Raw genomic sequence first — 20,368 nt, 5'->3', positions numbered from 1 at the left:
AAAGTTTTAAACCCTTTTTTTTTTTGTTCCAGTGATGAAAACAAAACTTTTATATACATGCTTTTGATGGTTAATTTTATTTTTGTGGTCTTTGTGGCCTCCTGAGTATAACTTACGGGAATACGGCGCACATAAAAAATGATAGAGGAACCTAAAATTATACAAGAAACCACCACGGTGGCAGCCTTTGACTATAAGGGATAGAGCCATCATTGAAGCTGTCCACAGGGGTTCCCAAAGTACGAAGAAACACTGCCTCTGAGAGCTGTCCTTGGCTTTTTCTTTAATGGAATCTGGGATGGGGATATGTAAATGAACATGCTCCTACAGTATCCCAGGGTGCTTTGGGGCAAGCAGGTGTGGGAGGGAGAACGAGGCCCGTCGAGGCCTGTGTGCATGCACTCACGTATGCTTAGAGAGAAGTAGCAAATGAAGAGGCAATGCTCTGCCACCAGTGGATGTCCTAACACCGGCGCTACAAATGAGCTGCTGTGGAGGGAAGGGACAGTGGGGGGGGGGGGCAGGCTGACAGCTTTGTTTTGATTCGCTATATCCAGGGGAAATAGAGTTTTCCCATCTTTATTTTTACAAACTGGAAGCATGATTCTCACTAAGAGCTGCTCCAATTAAGACTTTAGTTGAGAATTGTTTAGGGTTGGCGATTGTTTATTGCTAGCTTGTTCCAGCCTCCCAGCAGGGGGATAGTGAATTTGGTAAAGAACCATGTTTATCATCATTCCATTCAGTGGAATTTCTGGCTTTACAGCACCATGTGGTGGTTGAATGAGGGCCTGAAGTGCACCCTTGTCTGTGGATGCATGGTTTATAAGACAAACAAAAGAGAAAGCAGTAAGGCGCGAAGGCACCACAGGTATGCACATGATGGCATGCTGCTGCAAACAAATGACATTCCTATATCTGTCCTCGTGTTACCTCGCCATGTGCGCTACCACTGTCCTGCTGGAGCAGCTGTAACTCAAGGCTGAGGTCTTTAGAACTCTACAACAACCCTTAACTGTGTTCTGCCCTCGTTACTGGCTGCTATATGGCTCCTTTTATTCTTCCCTCTATCTTCTCATTGTCAACACCACTCGATACAGTAGGGAGGGTGTCATATGGGTATTGAATTGTTCCCGGTTTCTGCCAGACGTAACACTGAGCACAACAACTGAGAAAGTTCAATTTCTGTTTAATCAGAATTTTCACAAGTTTTTTTTTTTTTTCTTTTTCTGCAAACTCAGGGGGCCACATGCACAAAAACAATGCAGACGCCACTTTCCACAGCTTTGTGTGATGTGACAATGTGGCCCGGCAGAAGGAAAATGTCAAAGTGGGAATTTGGACAGTAATTTGTCTGGAGCCTTAATCTTCTCCACAAACCACAGTAGTCTATTTCTTCACTGCAGTTTCACATATCATATTTATAGATGTATGTTTTTACATTATTTTACAACCAGTTCTTTTTAACCCTGTTAAAAAGGACGGCGGTGTTCTTGCCTCACAATATCCTGAGGCTGAATGATAATGATTGTTCGCACACCTAACTGAATGTGAATGATCGTCAGACAGAACTTTGGTATTAGATTATTTTGCAACATCAGTTTATATGGGATCAACTAAAAAATAAACTACAGTGCCATTTATCCATTATAATCAAGGAACATGTCACTTGTTTTTTAATAGTTTTTGAACAACAATGTAGGTCTATGGTAAAAAGGAGTATGTTATCAAGTTTTGGCTACACAGGCAATTGTTTGTTTTGCATCATCTGTAAACATCTTCAAATCATTTTCACCCTAATAAAAAAAACGCATCACTGATTGCTGGAATGGGTTTTAAATGTTGGTGCTTAACATAAGTCGTGTGCTGCAGAGTTGTCAAATATGGAGGTAATTCCTCAGGACACTGGGCTGGTGTTTCAGGATCTGAAGAGATTGTGTCATTTGAGGAATAGCCTCCTCCTTCCACTCTGCCACACAGTCCCAACAACAAGTGAACACTGTAAATCGGTCAGTATCATTTGGGTTCTCAGTAACCCCCCTGACCTAGGTCGTTCTTGCCTGCAGTAGTTGGACGGGTTAGTTGGACTCCCATCACTACAGGAAGAGCCTGGATAGCTCCATGTTAGTTAATGATGAAGCCCTACAACTTCTAGACACATAATGAGTGTGTAGAGAAAGCCTGTACGTACACATTTCAGATGGACAATGCCACACACGTGAATGTGTGTGCATCCGTCTGTCTGTCGGCATGTGAGTCTTGTAGCACAACTCCAAGTAATGGCCATCACCATGGCGACCAGGTGACCCATGCAAGCAATTAGGAGTCCCTAACAGGCTCAGTGCCGGCGAGTGTGCACAGATGCGGCGCATACATTATGTAAAATACAGTCCCTGAGAAAGGCTCCCCCGGCCCCAGCCAATGGCCTATCTCGCTCCTTTAATTTAATACATTCTTATCATCAGCCCTGTGTGGAGCCACACAAACAAAACACAGCCATCATGAGGAAGCCACACGACACAGCACATCTGTGCTGTGCCTCCAGTGCAGGGAACATGAAATGGGTAATACAAAGACTGAATTTTTAACTTATAACTCTCTGGTTTCAAATTTGTGGGTTTTTCTGACTTCATTTCCTATTCATGGCAGTGGAAAAAAGAACTTCCCACTGTGCTTTTATAAATGTGGCGGTACAGCGGTGAGTGAGGGTTTTAAACATGATTGGCTTGTTAAAGTGTAAAGACAATGGGCTGAATATATGTGGCGCCGATGGTTGTAAAAGTCCAACTCTCACACCTAGTTTAAAGGGCTTTTCACTGATTTATATGAGTGTCCGCTTTTTTTTTCTTTTTTAGGTCTGACCAGGAAAATATATGACTTATTATGTTTCATAGCAGCTTTCTGGGGTCCAGGACCTCACCTGGGTTGAACAATGGCTATGGAAAAGTTTCCTATATTCTAATTAGAACTCTTATTTCCTTTGTTTTTGAATGAAAGAGAATGTACAGTAATTATGAAAAATATATGCTCAGATACTCTAGACAAAACACACTAGGACAGAAGGTCGTCTCTTCCTCCAAAACCAAACACACAAGAGCAAAACTGTAAGAAGTTGATTAATCAGTGTGTTTGTCTGTTCTAAAGAAAGCAGATGACGTTAGCATAGCCGGCTAACTAGCTTAACAGTAAACTAGCATTACCTCCAAAGCCAAGGAGCATACCGGTAGCTAGCTACATTCTTTTGTCGGGTTACAGGTCACGTTACAAAAAATCCTGTTGAGGATTTAAGAACCAAATGCAACTACATCAGAGTTTAACGTTAGCTGCTCTGTCCTGCTTTTTACTTTCTAGTTGTCCTCATCTCACCTCATTTCTACAAGTAACAGCAAACAATAAAGCATACCTCTGTTTTGCTTGTCTGATTATCTGTACTTAGCATGCAAACACGGTTATGTCGGAACTAAATAACATTTTAATTACTTTTCAGAAATAATACTTCACTATATTATTAGCTACTTAGCTATTTGGCTAATGCTAAATAGCTCTACCCTTCAATAAAAAAAATTATGTAGGTCCTCCTCTATTTGGATAATCAACTGGTGAGGATGCTAACTTTTCGGCTACGACATGTCAATTTAGCCTCAATCTTTTATATTATTTATTTAGCTATCAATTGCATATTTAAGATGGTTTTGCAGAATTCCTAATTTAACATAAGTCAGTTGGAAACATTAAAAAGTGGGTTACGGTCAGGTTAAGCTGGAGATAGAGTTTTAAGCCAACTCACCAGAGTTCAGCTAGCTACAGCTGCTAAAATCTGCAACCAACTGTCACCAACAAACTCTGCAGTCACAGTTAGAATGAGAAGCCTGCTTTTGTTCACATCCCTGTGACCTGTTTGAAAAGTGAACATGGATTTGAAGTGTTAAATCTGCCACCATTAAGTGTAAAGTGCATATGTGCTGTGCAACAACGGACAGCTGGACAGGAGGGGCACCAAAAGTTACTTACCAGATAGTTTGTTCTGGTGCAGAAACTCCATCTGTAGCTTCTGTCCAGCACGTTGAGCCAAGAGATAGGGGGTGGAGTAGGTTGGATCTCCAGTGGCACACATAACATCTGCCCCACTGAAGACCAGCGCCATGGTCTGCAGCACGTCGGGCAACACCACAGCTGCACACAGCCCCTGTACACACATAAAACAAGATAAAAGAGCACATGATGACTTCCTCTCGACTGTGCCTTCTCTCGGGCCCACTATGTGTCCCATGCGGGCTCAACACCATTTATAAAACTCTTCAATAATTTATTTGTGGGTAATACTGTATTTCTGATTTTGACATGTTTTTGTAAAGCAGATTCCTGAGTCTGATTTTTAGTGGTCACAAATCTTATTTATGCAAGTCCACCTGTCACTTGACGTTTCCTGGTGTGATGGACTAATAATAAAAGACTGAATAAGTGCAGTCGCGGCTCATTGCATTCCTAAGTAGCTTTCTGTAGCTGGATTAATACTTTTAAAAATTTCACATCCCAGACAATGAGCCAGTGAAAATCCCTGAAATGCGAGTATGGTCTCACTTCCCTGTGTGGGAGGAGCAGCCTGGTGTCGCTCTGTGTGTCTATGTGTGTATGCCAGGTTGATAGAGGACAAAGAGTCTATAAAGTGGCGTCAGAAAACCATATAAAGTTTAGAATTGAGTTCCGCCCGTTGATCTCAAAAGAGAAGTTAAAATAAGATCAAACTTTAATACTCCCTGCGGGAATCATTAAATCTCTAATCCCTGTGAAAAGGGGAATATAGCAAATAAGAACAGGACAAATGGGCCATATTAAATATAATGAAACTAACAATTTCGAAGAAGAGAAATGTAGGAATAAAGACATGAAAAACAATGGAGTGAGCAAAATTACAGCGGCAGAGAATACTGAGGCAAAAGGGAAACAGGTAGTGAATCTGCTGCATGGAAACAAAGCAAGTATGCGAGACATATACAATATGAAACTGAAAATAACGACATGCAGTACATAACATGACACACACACACAAACCTTTGAAAAATTTGCTAAATATAGGAACACAGACTGATTTAAAATGCTTTCATGCAACTTACATTTTAAGGCATAGAACATGCAAAATCGAAACTGCCAAAAAATAGATTTCAATCATAATGTATGAAATCTACATTAGGGTGCCCATAATCATACAGTATGCCTTCTAATTTTAAACAAAAGGGAAAGTACGACATGAACTCAGTCTCATAGTCTTATTTTCATCTTGAGGGGCACTTTCATTAAGTCGAGAGACAGATTTAAAAAGAACGATCAAAATCAGCGCAGCCAAGCTGAGATATCTCAACATTTTGTCCCTAAAAATGAGTCAAGCTTGGAGCCTGCAATTTCCATAATGCAACTTAACAGAAACTTTCATCAGACTGCCTCTGCCTGTGAAATATCCTCATCTTTCAAACTCCAGCCAGTTTTTTAACGCAGGTTCTCAAATATTTAAAGTCTCGAGATATTTTCTTAGACTTCAGAAAGCTCCTCCAGGGTGACAGAAAACATTCTACAACCGTTTTCACAAGCTGGGCAGCACGATGCAGACTATGATAAGCTGAGACATCTGTCAATCAATCAATCAAAATCAAATCAAACATTACTATCAAGAAACAGGAAGAGAGGAAATACCCAATTAATTTCTTTACTCTTCTCTGTCACGTCTGTTTTCTCTGTACTCTATTTCTCCTATGCAGTGAGTCCCTTTATAAAAGTGCTTTAGCCTTGACTTCACTACAGACTGAATCTTATTTAGTGCCAGCATCCAGCGGCCATTAAAGGAACTGCTGCTTTAAAAGCACCTCTTCACTGAATTCATCATTCAGTGGTGGAGGGAGACACTTGCTCTCCAGGGCTTGCTTTGCTTTTATAAATACATGATGTTAAATCCCTTCTTTAATAAGGGCAGAAAACTTATATACTTAGTGTTTAGCCATGCAGACATGTTTTGTTAAAACTATTCACCCATTTCACTCAGTATTCCAGATAAGAGAAGGAAGATAAAAGGGCCAGAAGAATACAGTCTGACCGAGGAAAACATTTTCTCTCTGTATGTCTCTTCCTATCAGTCCAGTCAATTGATGTGACATTGTGCACGATGACCCACAACGAAGTGGATCAACAAAGGAGTCAAGTGGCAAATAGCGGAATTTCAACGAGCAACCTCTCCTTTCATCTGACTTGGACCGAGTCAGTAAGCTGCATTGATCTGCCACAAACAAGCAAGATCAGTATGAAAGTGAGGCACAGCAAGGCTGCGCATATACACACAGGCAAAGTACACACACAAACAGAGTAACTGTCAATATAACCTGCCCACCCACACAAAGGACCTGCACTGAGATAAAGATGTTTAAGTATTTGTGTGTTCCAGGCTCACAGGCTTTTTTTTTCCTATTTATGTGCACAATTGCTGCTGCAAAAAAAAAATCAATTAATCTCCATCCACAGAAAATGTCAGAAAATGAATTTGTGGAAAGATATGATTAGTTTATTCACTTCACTCTTTGTCTTTTTCCTCTCACACACAAGAGGGGGGGGGGTCAGATTATGGCAAAACAGTCCCATGCAACCTGGCCTTATTCTGTATCGTCTCTGGAAATGACCTTCCGTGTCATAGCAATTACTGCAGCCACTAGAGGGTTTATGTGTGTTAGTGTGCGAGTGTGTGTAATGATATAAGAGGGTCCTTTGACACCCCCCTCTCTAGGTCATGTGGCCTGCGGAGACTCTGTGGAGGTCACTGGGATATGAGCTTCTAATGGGGAACATGGGACTGAGAGATGGAGAGAGCGGCGGATAGAGAGAGGGCATGAAATGAAGGAAGCGGATGTAGAACGAAAACACCTTAAACAGAATAAGCACACGCGGTTGATATTATGTAAGGAGACGAGTTGACGCAATCAGGTATAAATCACTTCGCCACCTTTTTATTCTTATTTCATTACTTGAATTGACACTTAAAACGGCGATTTACTGTATGTGTCGAGTATGTTTCATGACCCCGGGGCGCATAAAACCTGTTAAAATGCCATTGCATGATTTCAAAATTGCATGAATGTCAATGAGGAAATTACTTTTATTATTGTCTCTGTACAAGAGAAGCCTCCCAAAGGAATAGGTTTTATATAGCTTTTATTTTTTTTCCTGTTCATACTTGCGTTATAGTAAGTAAATGTGACACAGAACTGGAACAACGTGTCCAATGAGATTAGACTCAGTGTCCTTGTTTATGTTAAAAATACTTTTTTTTGTATTTTTTTTTAATAGGTTGCTGTGATTTATTACTTTTTGCTGAGATTTGTGGACCTGTTTTTAAGAGTTTATCATTTCAGCAAACAGACACACACAAGTTGAGCCATCCTGTGGCATAATGCCTCTATGACATATTGATCCCTATCAAGTCTGCTGAGCCCATTTATAAAGGCAGACTAGACAGAGCGACAGCAAACACAACCACCCACCTCCACTTTTTTTTTCTATTCCTATCTTCCTCTCTCTCACACAGACACATAGATAAAACACACACACACACACACACACACACACACACACACACACATCTCCACTGGCCAAAGCCTTTTAGGCAGCTACAGGCTGAATCCAAATGTCCGGACGTGGGCTGCCCAAATCAACAATTCATCAAGTCCACAAGGGCTGTCGAGTGGACTTCCTGCAGGACTTCCAGAGGGTCCGCTAGGGGTAGAGACTTTAAGGGACTTTGCATGGAAAATGACCCATATTCAATAGTGATTTGGATGTGATGAAGTAAAATCCATTATTTTTGAAGACTTTTTTTCCCCTCATTTTTGTTGTATGAGTTTATTCGTGTAGTAAGGTTTCATATTGCACATAGAGAATATGAACATGGCTCACATAATGTAGCAGAACTGCACATATCACACACAAGTTGTCGATATGAAGATCTAGCCAGACAAAAAATCCTTTGCATTGAGTTACAGGGTGAGACATTTCAGTTAATCTCCATGGAAACACATGAGGTCTTCAAGTCCCGTCTCTTAGCTCATTTTTAACCCCTCGCAGTCCAGCAGACTTGCTGACACGAAGACGGCGAGGACGGTACACTGTGCGTTATGACAAACGTCTGCGAGGGCTCAGCCCAGAGGGTGGACATTTGAATTCAGACACATTCTCTCTGTGTCTGTCACACTTCCTCTCCTACACCGCCCGGCGAAAAAAAACTCCCACTATAACAGCAAATTCACACATCTCTAGCGGAGCAGCCCACATGTTCACACGCATGTACACACACCACACACTCCCACAACCACTCACACACACACACACACACACACACACTCAAAAGCCAGCAAAGCCGCAATAAAACCAACCCAAGCGTTTCTGTTGTGGATCCTAATCCACTTTTCCACTTAGCTAGCTAGTATATCTCTTCCTTACTTTCTCCCCTCTCTCTCTCTCTCTCTCTCTCTCTCTCTATCTCTCTCTCTCTCTTTCTCTACATCTCCATTCCTCTCTTTCTACTCAAGAAAACAAAACAAGGGGGTTGATCTGCGTAAATGCTGACGCAGGTGGAAACTTAGAGGCTCGATACACGGTGCTTTTAAGACCCTCTTTTTAGAGACAGGTTTTTTTTTTTTGCCGCAGCAATAAACCCTAAACCACAAACTGGCAGAGAAGGCCTTAGTGCCAACTTGCTTATACTTAAGATCAATAAGATGCCCCCTTTGGCATCTTTAGACTTATAGTGCAGTTTTACTGGCAGTCAAAAGGTCAGAAGAATACGGTCTATTTCAGGTTCAGGGGATTTAGCTAATGGAGTGGAGCGATGTAGCGTGTTCCTTAGAAGCACAGATGAGGCTTCTGTAGGTGCCCACTTCTGACTGCATGCTTGGTGCACTTCAACTGCACTTTGGTCTCCTCATAACAGACAATTACCTTGGTAACCAGCAATAGTAAAAGACATTCCAAGTCTTAATGTTTTACCTGTTTACACTATTGCTGCTATCAGGACATAACACTGCTAACTCTAGACGTTGTGTGTGTGTGTAAATGTGTAAATGACAGTGCAGCTGAAATGCACTGTGGCTGCCAGGTAGAGAGTGCAGCACTGCAAAAATCAATGGAACCTAAAGCACAAGTTAACAGACAGGTGTGATACTCAATGGCCAGTAAAAGAACACAGAGACAGCTCCTAAACGTTAATGTATGAATAACAGAACCATGTTAGCAATATACTAGCTGAAAACCTCAAAACATTATTTCTATAACTTCGATTTCTAGCGTTGTGACTTCTGCTCAAGTGGCTTTATGGAAATCACACCTGGTTGAGCTGCTCCAGGTCATGAAAGCCCTCCACGACCCTCCGGTACTTCCTCTCCCTGTACTTCCTGCGGATGAACGTGGCGCGCTGCTCCGCCGAGGCCCCGCTGTGCAGGTCCTCCTCCAAGGGAAGATTAGCAGCCCAGAAACTGTTAGCATTCTTGTTCCCCACCTCCAGGAAGAGCTGACAGGTTGGAAAACGTACACAGGGGAAAAGGAATCCAGGTGAGAATCATTTGTAGACCCATTAGTAGTGTTTGAATTTGCATCCACCAAGCGCAAAGTAAAAATGAATGTGTAACACATCACAAACACATCAAATCTGATCCATTTTAGCTGGGAGAAACCGCTGATACAGTAGGTAAATGGCTGGGGGGAAATATTTGAACATGTATAGTAGTTATTTGGCAGTAACAAATGATTTTTGGCAGATAATAACTTAATTTTTCTTATGAGGGGGAAGAAATAATGATGCGAGTTGCACACATACCTCCACTAGCTCATTGCTCCAGATACTGCTGTCCAACTTCAAGCTCCGCACTTTGGAAATACTCGGGCCGAGGGAGCGGTGTTGTCCTGGTACACAGGAAGACACAGTCATCAGCGCGATTGCACAGATACACAAACACGCACAGACTCAGAAAATCATACGAGCCTTGTGTTCATGAAACCTTTCTTAATTAGATATGGCTGGCTGTCAGGGCTCTTAGTTCCTGAAAAGTAAAAAGAAAAAATTAAGATGTACATATATGCACAGAAATCTCCGCCGTGTGCACAAACACACACCAAATGTCTGCAATGGAAAAAACAATAAACAGGCAGTAACAAGATGGAGAAACAGAGCATGACCGCAAGCTCATTCTCTCACTCACAACAGACATATTTAGTCCCCTCAGCATTTCTAATTGGAAATGAAAGCACAGAACGAGGGCCATTAATTGCTAATGAGTCATGAGTAATTCATTGTGTTTGTTGGTCGGCCTGTTTATTTGGGTGAACGAGAGGCTTCTGGGGTTGCTCATGGCCAAAGACAGAGCATACATGCATAATACATTAGACAGAAACACGCTGTATGTGTGAATGTGAATTATTGTCCTGTGTGTAACGGCGGATAATTTTAGATTTAGATTTGGCATGATCTCATTACTGTCTTCTATGCTCAAGTAGAGCAGCTGTGGATGAAAATGCGGTGCCATGAGCTGTGAAAGGCCATCTCGACACAAATCTAGAGGGCACAGATGCCAGAAATCTCTGAATAATTTTCAGCCATCATCAGATATTAAAAAGAGATACTAACTAGTAAGTTATTTTTGATAACAAGTGATCATTATTTACCCTATGTACTTTAGGAATGCCGGTGTTTTCTCATGTCCATACTGAGCGGAACAAACCATAAAATTGGGGTCTTAGATTATGAAGATTAAGCAGTACGTACTGCATAATCGGTGTAAGAGCAAAACACAGACTTTATGCAGTATAATAAACTTTCCCAAATGTGCTTTCATTATCATTTTTTTAGCTTTTCTCAAACATCTTAAGCTGTGGTGCCTTTTTGAATGTGACACCAGGATGCATGAACTGACTGACGGACTAATTGCTCCAAGATTGGATTTTGAATCTGGTATGCCATGCCATGCCCCATTCTGATCAGGCTTGATGTGACCAGATGATAAATTAAGGGGCAACTGGCAGTCCCAGTTTTCCTGCCACAACAGTTGTGAGCCAAAATTATCTGGTATACTGCTACAGTTTAAATTGCAAAGTTTTAGACCACTTGTAATTTAGTTTCTTTCAGAATCAACACCAATGACTATGAATTTTTTTTTTTTTTTTTTTTTGTTAAACAGCTGTGTGTCATCTGCACTGTTGAAAATTAAACATTTACATCGTGTTGACTTACAACTTGGCTGAATGGAAGTATGTTTAATGAAAAAAGTGGGTGGACGAAGTACTGAACCCTGAGGAACAAATCATCAATATTTACAAAAAAACTGTTGAGGGCCTTTACAGAAAAACAAGCCATGTGTTTTCAAGTTATTCAGTAGCACTGTGTATCTACCATATGGCCTCCTATAATGGATGAGGCATCATCTACATCAGCACTTTGTCTGAAGTTGTTCAAGACTTTTGCTAGCACAGTGTAACATGAGCAACGTGATGCACAATCGCCTTCAGCAAGTATGTTGAAATGGGATCCAGGCAGTAGGTGGAGGATTTTAATTATGTTGTTATTTCAACAAGCTCCAAATTATCTTGTTTGTTAAAAATATTAAAAGTCTGTCTCAGGAGAGACACTATACCCTTGTACTCCAGATGTTATGTCTGATCAAATTCTCTCATTTTCTGATGAAAGAATTTAGGAAACTCTTTAACAGTCTTTAACAAAGACCCAGCAGCAATCAAGGCTGTTTAGACTGACTCACTAGATGGTCAATCGCCATGAAAAAAACCTAAGGTTTTTTGTTTGTTTGTTTGTTTTTTGTTGTTGTTTCATTTGTTTGTTTACAACTACCCAAATGTGTTGCAGCTGAGCCCTGAAACTACAAATAAAAAGGATTCCCCTCTCTTCCAAGGTTAAATCAAATGTTTTTTTCTGAAAAACTTTACAAGTGTGGACACATTAGTGTAGTCAGAAGTGTTTAAATATGGTCTCTTCAACCCCTAAAGTCACATTGAGAAGACCGGAATAATCACTGCCTTCCGGACCACATGGGTCCAGCTTGACAAATAAAGGCCAAAGAGCCAGATTCTCCTGTGAGGGAGTGAAATTATGGCACTCTGGGTGCCTGCTGCAGTGCTATAGCCAAGCTCCAACCACTGAGCCATATAGCACCACAGGACCATTTTCACTTGTGTAAGGGTAATGAAGCTGAAAAAAGTGTGCTTGCGCACGTGCCACCGGGTACGTGGTGAGATCTTCACATATAAATAGCCTGTTGTAAATGTCTTTATTTTTCCTGTGTAACCAAAACAACATTCCAGACACAGCAGCAGCTTTCACAAAAAATTTTAAAAAACAATTAAAAATTGTCCAATCTGCCAAGGATTTCAGCTCCAATCAAAAACGTTCCCAGTGACTCCAGCGACAGGTCATGGAGCACTTTTCCAGCTCTCCATACTTATGGAATTTCCCCCTCATTCAATGACAAGTCAGAAGGAAACAAAGCAATGAGCACTGCATTTTTGTGTCACCATGGCAACTGTTGCCAACGGATGTGTCTAGAAGTTGCATCCTGGTTTAAAGGAGTTTATTGCAATTATATGAGAAGACCTTCCAGTCTGTGGAGTAATGCCATTTCCTCTGGGGGTTGTGCCAGACAGAGGGAGAAAGGGCAAAGAGAAGGAACAAAAGTTAAAAGTGGAGAAAGAGGGAGAGCTTTTGTTATCAGGGAACTAAGATTACTGATGAATGAGTGCAAAAGTGGTCACTTACAGTGATAAACCCACAAAATGTATCACAGAATTCTATAGTTTGCCTCTGCACTATGTGGAGTTTTAGCTTCTTTCTGCTCATTTAGTTTAATTTAGAGTCACCACTCTCGTCAGCCTCATTTCCAGCAGCAGCAGGTGGCAGTTTTCAGTAAAACTGGCTCTGATAAACCTACTGTACGCTACTTTCTCAGCAACAACGTGCAGACAGACAATGCCAGCAAGATGCATGGGTGGAGCACTAATAGATATTCAACCCAGGAATTGGCAGAGACCAAATAGAGCTTAACAGAGATGAACTATTGGACTGGGTGACCAGAAACATGACTCTAAATGAATGCCAATGTTTCTCTATGTCAAACGAATGCATAAATAGACAGTTTCTTTAGCTAGATCAAATGTATGTATGTTAATGTGTTTACACTTGGTGTGGTTGCACTGCTCCCAAGTGGCCAAAAAAATCAATTAATGCAGGATATTGCCACCGGTTTTTGGTTTTTACTCAATGTTAACAAATAATGCCCAGAATAATTCTGAAAGGAGTGTATTATATTATATATATTATATATCTGTAGAAATGATTCCTGCTGCAAGACGACATTGGTGTTCCTGTAAATAAAAACCTCTTGTGGCAAGGACAGTTCAAAGTATGCATCAGTAAGAAAAACATTCTTTGTGTTTACTTACTTTCTAATAAAAGACACTAATGTTGAGCTGAGTGGTTTGCTGCATCTCTTAAAGTAATTAAGAAACCACAGGAGTGTGCAGAGTGCTTGTGCTACATATAGTATTTAAGAAAAAAAGATTTTCACTTACGTTTTTGTATTATTTAGTTTTTGGTCAGATTCACCTGTTTTCTAATGATAAAGCTAAAAGCGGATTATTCTACTTTTAATTAAACTGACTGCGAGCCCCTTCAAGTCGACGCAAACAAAGACAAAATATTACAGTATGAAGCTGCTCCACAACAGAGAGTGAAGCTATAGACTATTAAAATTCATTCTGTCTTGGCAAGAAAAGAGGAAAGCCAGTCTGGGATCATTTTTACCATTAGCCTTCTCATTACTTCTTTCCTCTTCCTCTTGTTCAGCATTTCTCTTTATTGTCCATGACATGAGAGCGCTAATTAAAAGCGTGAGCAGTCATTGGTATTCCAAATGGACCACCGCCTAATTTAAGGAGAGCGCAGTGTGAGGACAGCTTCCTCCGTTGCAGATATTCACCCTCTCTCTCCCAGCGCGTCGACAAAATGTAATATTAAACACCCCTGCAAATGAAATCATTTAAGGGTGTTTGAAAAGGGATGTTGGATATCTGATGCGTACCAATTACATGGGCTTTGCAGAGGTGAGGTGAAGAATCGCATTAAAACTTATGACTCTGGGAGAAATCTCAAGCTTGGAGAAGGTCTGGAAGGGGAGGAGGGAGTGTACAGGAGCATGCAAGAGAAAAAATATATATACACCAGACACCAACCAGAAAGCCCCTCCACATCGAGCATGGCTGCTGCTGCGTCTCTCTAATCATGTTTAGCGGGTCAAGAAGCAGTTTGGGATTCCCCAAGTTCTCGCCCGGGGCTTAATCTTTGTTGTCATTTCATCTGAGACATCCAGCGTTGCCAAATAGATTAGAGTGAGTCCAGAGGCCAGGCGCCAAGCCCCGTGAGTGGCTTATCAACCTGAGATCTTATTCCAAAAGAGCCCTCTGGGTCAGAGTACATACTCACTAACAAATATCAGACCGCACAAACAGATTAACAATCGAGTGCTAACGCCCCTTTTTTTTTTTTTTATTTTAGCATGTTTTTGAGTCTTGCTCATAACTTTTCATTAGCAGCATGGTCTTTTTTTTGTTTCTCTATATAAACTTAATAAGCAAATAACATCACTTTATATGAGCAAAAGAATGGTGTATGTTGATTTTCCAACTGTGACCCTTTACAGCCAGGCGGTGCTTAGTCATGACTCCCTGTCATAGGTCATATATGCATGTGTATGAGCTCTGAGAAGAATGAGGATGATGTTCCCTATCCAGATTCTTTTATTTTAAGACATTTTAGAAGTAGGATTTAAGGATTTAACATAATTTTGAGTTGTTTTTTTTTCAGTGAAGGATTGCTTTATGGGTCTATAATTCATTAACAATTTCCAATAATTATTTCCAATGAATTGCAAGCATAATCTAGCGGGTCTTTTAGTCTGTGCAAAACAAGTCCGCTGAAGATTCAATAGAAATTTGTCAACAGGAAAACTATTACTTTTAAATTTAACATAACATAATCAACAAATTCCTAAAACAAAATAACAGTCTCAGACCTTTGTCTCTATTCCGCCTGTTTTTTGTTTCATTTTTTCCAGGAAACTTCTTATGATAACCATGAGGGAAATTGTGGACCCGTAACATAGAGTGTTGCAGTTTTGTTCTCCTTTTTTCCTCTCTTGTTCATCATCAAGCGACTGACTCTTCAGATTTGTCTTGTAGGTCCCTACTCGTCGGTGGGGAACCACTGGTTTTAGAGCGACCTAATGAAGCGTGTTGTGACAGGCTGTTTGTTGCTATTCATACAAAAGCTGTCTTTACAAGTAGGCGATTGTTCATCTGATTGTTTATCTTTAGTCTATGCACAGTATGTTGTTCAGCAGTTTGTATGTCGGCATCCGGCACGTGTGTGTTCATCACAGAGCCAAAGGAAGCAAAGTGTAAAGCTGTGTGCGTGTGTGTGTTTGTGTGTGTGTGTGTGTGTGTTCCTTACCTGCACATTTCTTACAGATGACCACACCCAGATTGACAGACGCCCACTCCGGCTGCGGGGCGCGACAGTCGGCGCAGCTCCTGTTGGCCTCGTCGAACCAGATCTTCTCTGCCACTTCATAGTCGGAGAGTGTCTCAGCGATCGATTCTTGGACCGCTTCAATCCACTCCTCCTTCTCCCGTTCTGACTCGGCCGTGAAGCTGCAACAATTGATTTTTTGCCCCCCCCCAATCCCCAACACATGCCTCACTGTTATTGATTTGATTTGAGAGAGCAATTAAACAGCATAGTATCGCTTGGCAGGGTTACAGGGGTGTGCAGTATTTGGAGTAGTTTTGAGGGGGTTGCTGAGTGTGTATGCCTATGTGTGATTGCAATAGATTTGGTGAAACTGATAGTGGGGGTGGGGGGTGGGGGGGTGGAGTGATGAGAGCAGCAACGGTGCAGGTAAATCAATCTGTCTCACCTTGCACCACTAAAATCTATAGTGCTAATGCAGGATATTTTTCCAGGATATTATTTCTATATCAGACTCAGGAAAGTTGAGAAATGGTGATGGAAAAAGAGTAAAAAACATTTACATTAAAAGAAATCGTGTTTAACACTCTTGTCCCATCAGGACTTACAATCAAGAGCCCTGTCAATTTGAAAGTGAGAAAATGTACGAAGGAGAGCAGTGAGATAAGCTTGGCAATAAAAGTGGTGTTGCTTCTTCTGTTGACATGGCTGCAGTTACAGACTTACAGACTCGGATTATAAAGTAGATAACAAGAGTGATTTGGAAGCAAACCTCATTAATTGTGAGTGAGACTGCGCTTCACTTTCATGTCAACCACAACTCACCATGTACAAATTATATGGGCACTTGTCCAATTCAGTGGAGAATCTTAATAGAAATCTTGAGGCCTCAGCGAACAATGACTTTGTTTACATGGACATAAGAAATCAGGATACTCAGGAAACAGCGTTTACATGCACTGTAGTAACGTGGTTACACGGACCAGGTCAGGAATGAGCCTGATCTTATTCTGGACACATTATTATTTCATTATCATATGTTATTTCACCTGCATTGGTGATACAATATGATGTTTCCTCACTGAAAAGTGGTGGAAACTTATACTTATATATACTTATACTTAAAAATAATAATAGATGGGCTACTTTGAGTTTCAATTCTGGTCTGATTGGATGGAATTATTTTAAATATGAGGATGTATCTTTAGATGTAATGATTTTTAATATATATACATACACACACACACACACACACATATATATATATATATATATATATATATATACATATATATATATATAAATGGTTATATATAATCCCCTAAGAGAAGTCTAGCCGAGGAAACCAGGTTGCCAGGTTTCTCTTTAAGAAATCAGCTCACTGGAAAAAGCCGACTATAATCTGGTTACGGCATTTAAGCAAATAGACTGAATGATATTTTATGATAACCGACTGATAACACTTTAGAGAAGGATTTTTTTCCATTTGAACGTGACAGTGCCCATGTCCACAAAGCATTGAGTCAGTGTCTGGTGTGGAGGAAACTCATCCAACTCCTTTGGGATGAACTGGAACAATGGCTGTGAGCCAGGCCCTTATCGCCCGACATCAAGTACCCATCCTCCTCACTAATGCTCCTGTGGCTGAATGGGAGCAAATCCCTGCAGCCAGGTTCCAAAATCTTGGCTAAAACCTTCCCAGAAGAGTGGAGGCGGTAACATTTGGCTTTCTACATACTTATTTCAGGTGTCAATGTTCTTTTTGCCATATGGTGTATTTAGGAAGAGAAGGGTTAAATGATTTAAAAATGGCTATATCTCATTTACTGATTGAAATAATATCACCAGAGAGGTCAGACCAGGGGGAAAGACAGGGTTGGGAGGTAAGGAATAAAAAAAAAAAAAATCTAGTGGCAGTTGGTCACACCTGGGAACATGTAGAACAGGTATACAGTACATGCATTTAAAATATAAAAACATAAAATATACATATGCACACTACACACATTTAAATATCGTGAACCGTTAGAGATCCCACAGTGGGATTCGCCTGTCATTCAATCCATCTGTGTCTCACGCATATGTTTTCCAGAGTGAAGAGATCTTGCTGGAAGACACACACACACACACACACACACACACACACACACACGCACACACACAAAGCAGCGACTGGATATTATTAGGCTACATCGTAGGGACAGACAGCACAAGTCTCTGACGGAGAAGGTGGTATTTAAGTGTGTGCGCTAAATGTACTGAATAACTCAAGATTAGCTAAATGTAAAGAGTGTGTGACAAGCAATATGAGCGCAAGTGTGAGCTTAAGTGAGAGCACGCGAGAGACAAGAAGACAGACAGCATAAACAACAGAGATCGACAGATGTATAAAATTGAGAGGGGAAAAAAAAGAGAGAGAGTCTTAGCTTGACTGAAAGAAGCACTTAGAAAGGAGAAATGGGACCACTGGTTTCCATGGCAACCTGGCGGACCGGTGCCGCAAAGTAAGACAGAACACGAAGGGTTGGGGGGGGCGGGGGGGGGGGGGGGCTTTCGCCCGGAGCAGAGGATGTGCACCAGGGCCAGCTTCACCCAAGTAACCCAGCAGGGATCGATAGGTTGATTGGGTTCAGCCGTTCTGTGCCCACCGGCCTCTGCCCAGTGCCCCCGTCTAAAAAGATGACTGCGCACATCGGCCGTTGAAGTGCAACGCGGCCTCCGAAACCACAGAGGGGCAAAGGGAAGCGGCAGGCAGGAGGCAGCGCAAGTGTATGGGGAGGCTCCCAAGCTGCAGAGTTTTAGATACGAAGTGAAGACCTGTGTCAGCTGAGGCCACAAAACAAGCTGCAGCTTTAAGGACAACAGGCGGTAAAGAGGAAAAATATCAACTCCAAGACAAGCTCAAATACGCCTTCCAATCCACTGAAACATGAAAACAAATGGAAGTAAAATTACTTTGTTTTACGGGCTAAGAATAATTAAATTGTTGCCTTTGTGGTGATTATAAATTTACTCGTGACTAAGCTGTTTGCATGTGCTATTTTTCATTAAAATTACAACTTTCAATCAGTCTCATACTTTGTTGAAAAATGTCAATCATCCTCATAACCACAGGCTTCAAGCTTCCACCATCTCCCTCCCCGCCACTAACCACAGTCATAGAGCTCACGTTATTCCACGCTGTTTCCATGTAATTATCTGAGAATTTATCAAAACTGAAAGCAAACTAAGAGTTCAATGAATAGAGTAATCCACAGATCCGAGGAACACTTCGTAAGCCCCCAAGTCTATGTTGTTCAACAATTTATTGATTAGTTTGACATTTTGAGGAAATATGCTTTTCGCTTTTCTGGATGACAGATGAGAAGATTGATACCACTCTTGTGTCTGTACATTAAATATAAGTCAGGATAAGGTTATATCATGGACAGAGCCAGGCTAGCTGTTTCCCCCCTGTTTCTAGCCTTTATGCTAAGCTAACCCACCCATCTCCTTGCTCTAGCTCCATATTCAACATACAGTCATGAGAGTGGTATCAAGCTCCTCATCCAACTCTCAGCAATAAGGCAAAAGAAGGCAAACTATTCAAAAACCATAAAAAAAAATTAAAAAAAGCACATCTAACATCCCATTTCAACTGGCCGACGTGACCTTCATGGTCCTGGAGTTGGAGAAACTGCTCTTTATATTCAGCTTAATGGTTTCCCATTCACCCAAGGACGTCACATCAGTCCCTGCTCATGAAAATGTATTTTTTATAAATGTAAAATGACAGTTAAATCTGGTAATCCAATTTTGATGTGAAGTATCTTGACATTCTTTTGAAATTCTCAATTATGGTGGGCATTAAATCTCAGGTTTACTTCCACTGGTGTCTTTCATCCTATTTGATGTGTAAGGCTTTTACGCTCTGCTACCCTAGAGTTTTCGTTAAATATAGCATTTAGTTCATCGGTTTAAATAGAGGAGCATCAATATTTCTTTCATCACACCTAGTCATTCCCAACAGCATTCATTACTGAAGAGCTTGGATATGAGAATAATCAATTAAGCCTCCATAGTGACCTTGATGCGAAACAGTTCAGTGCACTTCTAAAAGCCACAACTCACCATCATTTAAAAAAAAGAGTTACATTAAGCTATTGTAACATTGTCAAATGTATCTAAAAATGGGACTCCAATTTCAAATGCCAGTCAGCAACACCTGTAAATTAATTTTGGCTTCAGAGAGCCAGCCAGAAAATTACAAAAAAAAAAGTGTTATTCCAACAAACTGAAATCAATCATTATGACAGAAAATATACAAGGTGGTACTATAATGTAAGATGAAAAAACTCTGAGGAAACACTGGCAGAAATAAAAAATTAAAAAAAAGATAAATCAATCAAACATTTTACCCAAAATGGGATTCAGCCTATTTAAAGTGGTTTTCAGGAAGGTATGAGGAGGTAAAAAAAAAAAATAGTGACACAATGCCGTCTATTGTTTCTACAGTCGGCGGCACAACAATGTGATCAACTACAATAAGTAACTATTTGAAGGATCATGAGGTTTATATTAAACAATCCTGAGACTGCCTGTGAGTTCAGATTAATGTCAAGTCTGCAAAAATGACCCTGATGATGTCACAGTGATGTCATCAGTGGTATCTTGGCTTATGCTTGAGACGCTAAAAGTTTGCAACAGATAAGCCGCTTTAAAAACTGGGGGCAGAGAGTTCAAAAGACTCAAACTAAAATAATGGTACTAGTTGCATTGTGGGAAATGTAGGATCCAGTGTTTTTGCAGCTTTACTTGGAACGAAAACTAAGG

At 40.8% G+C, this 20,368-nt stretch overlaps 1 protein-coding gene across 1 annotated transcript in view; it reads right to left on the bottom strand.

Moving 5' to 3' along the window:
* arap2 (ArfGAP with RhoGAP domain, ankyrin repeat and PH domain 2) overlaps positions 1-20,368 on the bottom strand; it is a 112,299-nt gene that overhangs the window by 50,117 nt on the left and 41,814 nt on the right. The window contains exons 11-14 of the mRNA XM_022760736.1: positions 15,539-15,738; positions 9,848-9,933; positions 9,359-9,541; positions 4,012-4,186 (exon numbers count right to left, since the gene is read on the bottom strand). Of these exons, the coding sequence (XP_022616457.1) occupies positions 4,012-4,186; positions 9,359-9,541; positions 9,848-9,933; positions 15,539-15,738 (644 nt within the window). The remainder of the gene's footprint in view (positions 1-4,011; positions 4,187-9,358; positions 9,542-9,847; positions 9,934-15,538; positions 15,739-20,368) is intronic.

This window comes from Seriola dumerili, unplaced genomic scaffold (assembly GCF_002260705.1).
Source record: "Seriola dumerili isolate Sdu_G_001 unplaced genomic scaffold, Sdu_1.0 BDQW01000362.1, whole genome shotgun sequence".
Lineage (NCBI taxonomy): Eukaryota > Metazoa > Chordata > Actinopteri > Carangiformes > Carangidae > Seriola > Seriola dumerili.
The sequence above is the reverse complement of the archived record's forward strand: the minus strand, read 5'-3'. Positions and strand labels throughout refer to the sequence as shown.